The sequence below is a fragment of the Tupaia chinensis genome, unplaced genomic scaffold (genome assembly GCF_000334495.1).
Source record: "Tupaia chinensis unplaced genomic scaffold, TupChi_1.0 Scaffold146395_1, whole genome shotgun sequence".
Taxonomy (NCBI): domain Eukaryota; kingdom Metazoa; phylum Chordata; class Mammalia; order Scandentia; family Tupaiidae; genus Tupaia; species Tupaia belangeri.
The window spans coordinates 994,969-1,004,764 of record NW_006206250.1 but is presented as its reverse complement, the minus strand read 5'-3'; the positions used below and the strand labels follow the sequence as shown (position 1 = coordinate 1,004,764).

Here is a 9,796-nt window from a genome sequence, read left to right as displayed (position 1 = left end):
ACCCACTGTGTGCAAAAGCCTGCCAGAGACTCCTTACAGAAGAGGAACCATGTGTGGAGAGAGAGGCCCACTATGCCACCTGCTGGCCCCTTTTCACCTTTCTTGACAGTGTACCTCTGATATTAATTGTGTATTAGGCAAGTACATTATTGCCCGTGAAGGTTATCCAAATCCAAACCGTCACCCACCCCATGCTTGTGACAAACACAGACTTGTGTCTGTTATTACATGTATTCTATACATCTGTGGCTGATGAATATAACCCAGATTCATCACTTTTTCAACAAAGACTTACTGAGCACCTATTGCACACAAGTAGAAGTTGTATAAATGGCATTTTTAATGTATTGTACGCTGTCACCCAGTGTATCTTCATATGGAATGAAGTATGATTTACCATAGCAATGGATGTGAATTGAAGTGAAAATAAGTCTTAAGTTTCAGTTCTAATTCTCTTCATAATTACCTCTCAAGGGCTCATTTTCTCCCTTTCAGTCAGCATTTTTCAGCCTTTACATTACCAGCACCAAGTATGTGAACAACGCCGTCTTAGACCTTGTGATCCGGGCTGAGCAGCCAGAGAACTGAAGCCACCTGGGGTTGCCCCACCTGGTGTTGCGCCCCCGCCCCCCTCATTGTGCGAAAATAAATGTGCTGTTAAACAATGTAAGCCAGGGAGGGTTGGAATGGATGTTACTCACCCATAGACAACCAGTAAGAAAGAAACACTTTGGCGTTTCCTTCGCTGCTTCTCTGCTCACGTCGGTGCTGAGGTTCTGAAGCAACAGGAGAAAATGCGGCCCCTGGACTAAATGCGTCCAACTGGCCTAACCGGGAGGTGGAGGTCCGGAGCCGGAGGAAGATTTCGAGCAGTTTCTGCTGCAGTCACCAACAAGATGTGAGGGGATCTTGCCTCTTTCACTGCAGAGCAGGGGAGAGCGTATACGCGGAACAGGAGCGAGTTGTGCCAGATGGACAATCTGCCAATCCAGATAAAACCCAGGTGGAGGCCTCGGAGGAGAGCGCTCTCAATTATCTTCAGAACCCAAAGGATGGAGTGGAGGGCAGGGTGATGAAAAGCTGTGAGAAGACCAACGGGAAGGCCAAGGAGATCGAGAAGATGGCAGAGGTGTTAGTCAGGCTGGTCCGCGGATAGAGAAGAGCCAGCCATCTAGACGCAGGACTGGCGGTTTACAGCCCATGAACTCCGGTCAGCTGTTGGAGATTGGCTGACACCCTGGAGAAGCTGGACCAGAGAGCCTTTTGTTTTCCTTTTTTCTTCTGTCTACATTCTGTCCGCATGTACACTCCGTTTCCGCGATGGTCTGTGGGTGATGACTTCAATATGAGTTTTGATTGTTAGGAGTTTTTGTTTGAGAAAGCAATTTTTAATTTGGAAAAATAAAATGCTCTCACATACAGGAGTTAGGGCCTGCGTTGTAAGCTACTGCAGCAGTCACATTTGTTCCTGGACTTTGGTTATTTCTGAATTTTGAGGTGCTTTCCTCTTTCTTGTGTAACCTGATAGCTCCCTGGAACTTTGGGTCTGTGTTTGAGGCTGTGACCCGGAATTGGAGTTCTCTGACACTGAAAGTGTTGAAGGAGCTGCATTATTTCTAGAAAACAACTCCATGCAGCAACTGCTGAAGAAGAAAGCAGACTTCAACTGGGAATATTGATGGGACTGACTGGGACTGATGAATCAGGAGACGAGGTGGAACATAGTATTGTCTGTATTTAGGGACTTTAACTTTTGTGTGAGACCAAAGAGGAAAGACGTATTTTGTTCAAAACTTAAATTTTACTTGGTACACTATCTGATGTAACCTGTTTGGCGAGTTTGTTTGGACAACCTAATTCAGCTCTATGTGACATGTAACCTAAAATAGGCCATCTTGATATTCTGCACAAGTTGATGTAATATCCTGGTGCATGTCAGGGGATTCTGAACATAAAATGAAAGATATTTGCAAAGGCCCTTAAGGGGTTGGGGAAGGAAAGCATGGAACTGTCTAGATCCTAACCTGGACAGGGAAGAGGCGATTTCAAGGTTCATATGTTGTCCAGCTATAAGTATATTTGACTAGCAGACCTGGCAAGTATTTGAGGTCAAAACCCTACCATGTTTTAAAACAAAACAAACAAACAAAACCTGTGTTAATAAAAGTGTTCATTTGTTTGAAAAGACAAAAAAAGAACAAAAGAAAAAAAGAGAAAAGGAAGAAAGACTTTGAACCCAGAAATTATGAGTATGTCCATTTTATTTCCTCTCCTCTTAGCTTCTTCCATTTCCATCATCTTGTAAGGAAGTAGGAGGAACCCCCACTGCTTCATGTGGGGTAATCATATCCTGCTATTGATGACATTGACAGAAGGTAGGACTGCAGTATTCCTGCCAGCAAGATATATTTCCAATTTAACACCTTCATTTTTCCGGATACACAGGGTCAAAATTCTGATTTATCAAACCAGAAGAAAAAGGGGACGGTTATAAAGAGATACACTTACTGACATACAAAATCTGAGACCATATCCCACCTAAAATTGTCCAAGTTCAGTCTATAGTTAATTTTAAAAATCATTATTATTTATTAATTTGACCAGAGAGAAACAGACAGAGAGGGAAAAAGGGGAAAACAGACCGACAGATCCAGGACTCGAATTGTGATCAGCCATGTGGACGTCTAATTCTTTGACCACCATGCCACCTGCCAGCCCCCGTAGTCAAATTTGTAAAGAAAATATAAAGTCTTTATTCTCTTATCCCCACGAATGCACATCAAAAGGATCAGAGCCCTTTCAAATGCGAGATGATGAGTGCTTTTATGCTTTCCTAGGACTCTCCTGCCTGTAGGATGAAACCATGTGATAGACATGAGTGGAAGAGACATGTGTCACTTGTTCCCTAAGAGAACTTTGTGCCAGTATGTATCCTCTATCTCTCTTCCTTTGCCACGGCAACCTCACAGGTCAGGTGTTGTAGAGCGGTGGTCCCAATCTTCCCAGTATCATAGATAAGCTTTGTGGAAGATGATCGCTCCATGGACTGGGACGTGGGAAGTTGGTCCTGGGATGATCCAAGTGCACCACATCCACCATTCACCCCATTGCCACCACTATCACATTGCTATATACAGTGAAAACAATTGCACAACGGAGTTCATGCTCCCATGGGAATTCAGTACCACTCACTGCTGACCTGGCAGGAGGCAGAGCCCAGGCTACAAAGAGCAATGGCTCCAAATGTTGTTTGCTTGCCCTCTGCCCACCCCCGTTGGGTGGCCCAGCCAATCAGATTGGCATTGGTCTGCAGCCTAGCGGTTGGGGTCCCCTCTTGTAGAAGGTGCCATATGCACTGGCCTAAATCCTTGCATGTGGAAACCACCCCATCCCATGGATCTGGAGTAGACAGGTAATGTTTTCAAAAAAGAAAGCTGTGATGTGTGAAGCCACAGAGGTTCTCAAGTTTGCGTGCTGTGGAAGCGATTAGTTATCTTGACAAATTAATTATCTGATGTTTTAATCTTCAGCGATCATAGTACAAGATCTAATGGCCTCACACATTGCCTGTCACATTGTAACTCTTCGATTCATCCCTGTATAAACTCATGGTGTAATCAAAAAGGTTTCACTTTAAGTCTCTGTATATTTATGGAGGGAAAAAAACAGCCTACCAGAGTTTTCATTTGTAAAATAAAATGAATCATTAGAGTTATTATCAATCATAACTGACTTGATCATTTGCTATAATTACAATTACATTAGTGAACATTAGACACAGTTTCATCTACATAGATAGAGACCTGAAATTGCCAAATAAATTTTTAATACTCTATTAAGGAAAATGCTTCTAATAATGCATCTGGCCTGAATCTGATAAAGAAAATCACACCATGAGGAGATACACAACCAAGACTACACTGGTTGGCTTCAAAATTAGTCAAGACTAAGTATAGCATCTGAGATACAAAATATTTAAATAAATGATTAATTCTTGCAGTCATTTTTAAGAAGTTGACACCAATATTGGACTATAAAATATTTTAAAAATAATCTAGGTATTAGGTCATCAGGAAAGTCATGACATATTTTAAATGCATCATGACCTCCCTGATAACCCAGTGGTAGATGCATTCATCCTTGAGTTTATTTTTGTGTTTGTTATGTTAAGTGACATTTCCAGTTCACAAGTTTAGTTTATTTTACTCTCATGGCTATGGTTTCAACTTAGAAACATTGTTAGGAGGATGTACAAGTGTTAAAAGTGTTTTTTTGGGGGACCTGCCCATGTCATAATGGTTGCATCACTGGGCTCACACATGGTCGATTGCTGTTTGAGTCCCAGACCTGGTGGCTGTAACTCACACCAGGTGCATGTGCATGCATGCCCAAAATCCCGAGAGGAGAATGAAGGAAAAGGGAGTGTGGTGTGGGCATCCCTCCAGAGGGTGATTTCTTGCTTTCTGTCTCTCTATCTCTCTCTATCTTTTGGCAAGTGCACATGCCCTATAGCAAAAAGCTCTCTTAAAAAAAAAAAAAGAGTTTTTTTTTTGTTGTTGTTGTTTGTTTGTTTTCCTATTATGGGCACCTTAAAAACTGGACCAAAGTCTCTTGGCATAAGCACTTCTGAAAATTTAGTCAGTGACAATTATAAAATTAGTACATGGTTCCAGGACAAAATTCCTTAAGAGGTTAAGCTTAATTACAGATAAAGACACAGGTATTTCAGTGCTGCAGCCAAAGTGAATGGTGGAGATCAGAAAATGGAGATCTATTTTGGCAGAACTCATTGGTAGACCCATCTGCTATGGGTCTCTCGTGGTTCTGCACATCTTCTGAGCAGAGATACTGACAGCTTTTGTTCTAGGTAAATTTTTCAAAGATGCTTAGAGAGTCAACAATAATAGAAGACAAGGTAGTATATTCCCTCAGAAAAAAGTGTGGGTTTGGTTGGTAATGTCTTCCCCTGGAGCAAAGATTGAGTAAGTTTTTTGGTAGCTAATTACCAAAAATTAGGGTTTCTTAAATTCAGGATACTTCAGTTGTGATGTAAACCCCCTTAGGCCACTTCACATTATCCTGCAAGGCTCAGAGGGCAAGAGGAACTGGCATGAAGCTGGAGTCATGCTGCTTCCTATGCCATGAATTGTCAAGTTCTTCATCTCTGACCCAGGAGTTTTGTGTCTTCTGCCAGGAAATTACAGCGGGCTAACATTTCTCAGTTTGCAGCTAGGGAAAAAAACCCCTCATATCATTCACATTTATTTTTCTTTTTAAGACTTTTGCAATAGGGCACATGTGCTTGCTGGAGAGGAGAGAGATGGCAAGAGAGAAAGTAAGAAATCAACACCCCTCCTTGGGGCGTGGCTATACCACATTCCTCTTGGGGTTTTGGGCACACACGCACACATTCCCAGAGTGATTTTCAAGCCACCAGGTCCAGGACTCAAACTATGGTCAGCTATGTGGCAATCCAGCTGCCTTAACCACCACGCTACCTGGTGGCCCCTTTTCACATTTCTTGACAGTGTTATCTCTTACATTAATTTGTGTAATAGGTAAGTACATTACTCCCAGTGAAAGTTATCCAAATCCAAACCTTCGCCCACTCCATGCTTGTGACAAATACATAGACTTCTCGTGTCTCTATTACTACATTTATTCTATACATCTGTGGCTGAGGAATGTAACTCAGATTCATCACTTTTTCATCAAAGACTTACTGAGCACCTATTGCACACAAGTAGAAGTTGTAAAGATGGCATTTTTAGTGCATTGTAAGGTATCACCCAGTGTATCTTCATATGGAATGAAGTATGCATAACCATAACGATGGATGTGAATTGACGTAAAAATCAGTATACCTGTTTCAGTTCTAATTCTCATAATAATGACCTCTCAATGGCTTCTTTTCTTCCTCTCAGTCAGCATTTCTGAACCTTTATATTATCTACCTTTCTATTATTTCCTCTTACTTATCTCCCTACTTACTATGTCCCTATTTAACTGAGCCCTACTTATTAAGCAAAATCTTTTTTGATTGTTTGTGTAGATAGTATGTTCAGTCATAAGACTGGCCCTGCTAGAAGGACACTACACCTGTTAAACAGACCTTTGATTCTCCTACTCTTAATAAGCACTAGGGAAATTGCAGGGGTGGCTGTCAGTTACTTAGTTGGTAGAATTTTTTTAGAACATTAAAAGATGACAGGATCAGCCTTGTGGGCCTAGTGGTTAAGGGAGCTGGATCCCACATAACTGACCAATGGTTCAAATCCTGGTCCCAGTGACTTGAAAAACATGCCAGGCACATGTGCATGTGTGCCCAATATTCCACAGGATGCAGAAAGGGAGGGGAAGGAATTGTGGTGTGACCATGCTCCATCGGGGTGCATTTTCCCTCTAGATAATTTAAAAAAAAAAAAAAAAGACAGAATGGCTTAAAATCTTTCCTGAGTTGTCAGAGGGAGCTTCTTGAGAATGTGATGGGCTCTTTATTCTAATTAGGTAAGCATTGAATTGTTTGTTGGGGCCTCTTCCAGAAACATGAAGGACAGGGAGGACTGTCTCTTTCTTTGGGATAATGGGTGTCATAGATTACCCTGCCTAGCTTTTTCCATGTGTTGACGTTTTTGCATCCCACTGGCGAACATCACTATGACTCTTGTGACGACTACACATCTTTTTATTGTGAAATAGTGATAACAGATTAAGGAAAAACCCACCAATCAACAGTCCCTTCTGTGTCCTTAGAGATCAGTGACTAGATCAAGAACATCTAGGCTAGAAAACCTCCAAATTATTCTACTGGGTCATCAGGAAAGTCATGACACAGTTTTGCATAGAAAAACCATGTCATGATTTCCTGATGACCTGATATTTCTCTACAATAATCAATTAGCAATTAAACTCCATGGACCTTCAAATTTGTATCACTTAGTTTTTATGATTAGACATCAAAACTCGCTTTCTCGAGACCAGCAGTTAGCATAATGGCTATGTCGCTGGACTCCCATGTAGCCAACCATGGTTTGCGTCCCGGACCCGGTGGTTTAAACTCATGCTGGGCGTGTGTGCATGCGTGCCCAAGATCCTGAGAGGAGAATGGAGGAGAAGGGATTGCGGCATGGCCATCCCCCCTGGGGGGTGATTTCTCGCTTTCTATCTCTCTGCCTTTCTGGTGAGTGCACGCGCCCTATAGCAAAAACCTCTCCAAAAAAAAAGAAAAAAAAAAAACTCGCTTTCTTGCTAGTAGAAGTCTATCTTTGGCATGGTGCTGAAACTAGCAGATCTTAATATTTTAAATTGTGATTATAGGGTAGTATAAAATAACATTTTCATAAGTAACTATTTTAGCCCATTGTATTGCTATAACAGAAATGTCTCACTCTGGGTGATTTATAAAGAATAGAGTTCATTTAGCTCCTGATTTGGGTGTCCCAGGTCAAGGATCCGCATCAGGTGAAGGTCTTCCTGTTGACAGAGCTCTGAGATAGTGCAGGGCATTGCAGAACGGATTAGAGCAGAAAAAGAGCATGTGTGTTTGTGTCCGTGTGTCTGTCTCATTCCCTCTCCTTATTTACAGACCAAGATTTAATCATGAAGGCCCAACCCTGATGACCTTAATCATAACCACCACCAAAGACCCCACCTTCCAACAGCGTAGCTGGATTAAGTTTCCACTCTCTTTTAAACATTTTTATTTTTTAAATAATTTATTATTTACATCTATTGTACATCTTAGTATGGTACTATGTGATTTTTTCAAAGTATGTATGCAGTGTGTGATAATCAAATCAAGGATATGGCCATGTTCATCATTTTTAATAAAAAAGTATTATATTATGTTGTGTACTTTGGATTTTTGTTCTACTTAAATTAGTTTTCACCTTCTTTATATAATGACCATACCTTAACACATGAATTTTTTTTATTTTGAGAGTTTTTTTTTTTTTTTTGCTATAGGGCGCGTGCGCTCGCCAGACAGACAGAGACATAGAGACAGAAAGCGAGAAATCACCCCCCAGGGGGGATAGTCACGCCGCAATCCCTTCTCCTCCATTCTCCTCTCGGGATCTTGGGCATGCGCACACACGCGCCCGGCGTGAGATTTAAGCCACCGGGTCTGAGACGCGAACCACGGTCGACTACGTGGGAGTCCAGCGACATAGCCATTACGCTAACTGCTGGTTCCCAACACATGAATTTTTGAGAGACACATCCAAACCATATCAACAAACACATAGAAGTTTCAAATTTTTAAGAAATTTGGATTCATATATCACTGATTTATTAAAAAGAAACAAACTATATGGAAATTTAATGAATAAATGTTATGATTTATAAAAATCATGTAATCTGGTATTTAGAATGAATTTTGAAAGAAATTTTAAGTATTTATAATAGACATCAAGCTTACATATTTAATAAAATGTTCATATTTATTCTTTTTTTTATTTTTGGAGAGGTTTTTGCTATAGGGCACATGTGCTCACCAGACAGAGAGAGAGACAGAGAAACAGAAAGCAAGAAATCACCCCCCAGGGGGGATGGCCACGCCGCAATCCCTTCTCCTCCATTCTCCTCTCGGGATCTTGGGCACACATGCACACGCGCCCGGCGTGTGTTTTAAGCCACTGGGTCCGGGACGCGAACCGCGGTCTTCTACATGGGAGCCATTATGCTAACTGCTGGTCCCCATATTTATTCTTTATTTTCTTAATTTTATCTTTGTTTTAAATATTCTTTTCAATTTTTAAAAATATTGGGATCTTGGGTCAAGCAGATGGCATCTTGGTTACATCACTGGACTCCTACATGTTCAACCACAGCTTGAGTCCTGAACCTAGCAGCTTTAAACTCACTCCAGAAACGTGTGTGTGCATGCCCAAAATCCTGAGAGGAGAAGAGAAGAGAAGGGATTGTGGCATGGCCATCCTCTGTGGGGGTTGATTTCTTGCTTTCTGTTTTTCTGTCTCTCTGTGTCTTTATGGTGAGCACTCATGTGCTCTATAGCAAAAATCTCTCTCTAAAAAAAAAAAAGGATCTTAGAGGGACCAGATAATAGTACTTTTTCTTCTGATCAAATTGAAAAATAAAGCTAAGTAGATGGAGGCCAAAATATCACCTTAATATGGATATACTCAGACATATGGGGGTCAAGTAAACCTTAACTAGATTCAAGAATTGGGAAGACATATTCATATACCCATGAGTAAAACCAGTCTGGGGCAAGTTTTCTGTTGTGAGACATAGCTGTGTCTGGTGGAACAGAAAACAGTGATTTCTCTCTGCCTCCAACAAACTCTGAAGTGGAAAAAAGTTGAAGCTAAGGAGGTAGGCCAGTACCAGTCATTGACTTTGATGGCTATTGGCTATGAAGAAGCTGAATGAATCTTGGAGCATGACTATGGATTACTGTAAACTTAACCAGGAGGTAGCTCTAAGCATAGCTGCTTTCTCATTTGAGTTGTCTTCATTATTTCACCACAATACCCAGTAACTGTTATATTGCTATTGATCTGGAAAGTACTCTCTCCGTCCAGAGCAATTTGCAGAAACCACCAAAAGCAGTTTGCTTTTGTCTAGTAAGATCAATAATACACACCTTCATCTTACCTTAGGTCAAATCAATTTTCTTGCTCTCTGCAGCAAGATCAACAGATTTTTTAGCATCTTAACATCTCATGGAATATCACCCTAGCACACTATATTGATGGCATCATACTGATTCTACCTGATGAACAGCAAGAAGCAAGTTGCTTAAGTGCTTTAATAAGAGGTAGGAGAAAGAGGG

General features: G+C 41.1%; 1 protein-coding gene and 1 pseudogene across 1 annotated transcript in view; both read left to right on the top strand.

The window, feature by feature from the left end:
• Positions 1–794: 794 nt before the first annotated feature.
• Positions 795–1,156, top strand: LOC102470173 (MORF4 family-associated protein 1-like; annotated as a pseudogene).
• Positions 1,157–5,832: 4,676 nt separating this feature from the next.
• The window catches only part of SPATA4 (spermatogenesis associated 4), a 17,083-nt gene continuing 13,119 nt past the window's right edge, over positions 5,833–9,796 (top strand). The window contains exon 1 of the mRNA XM_006168913.1: positions 5,833–5,838. Coding sequence (XP_006168975.1) covers positions 5,833–5,838 — 6 coding nt within the window. The remainder of the gene's footprint in view (positions 5,839–9,796) is intronic.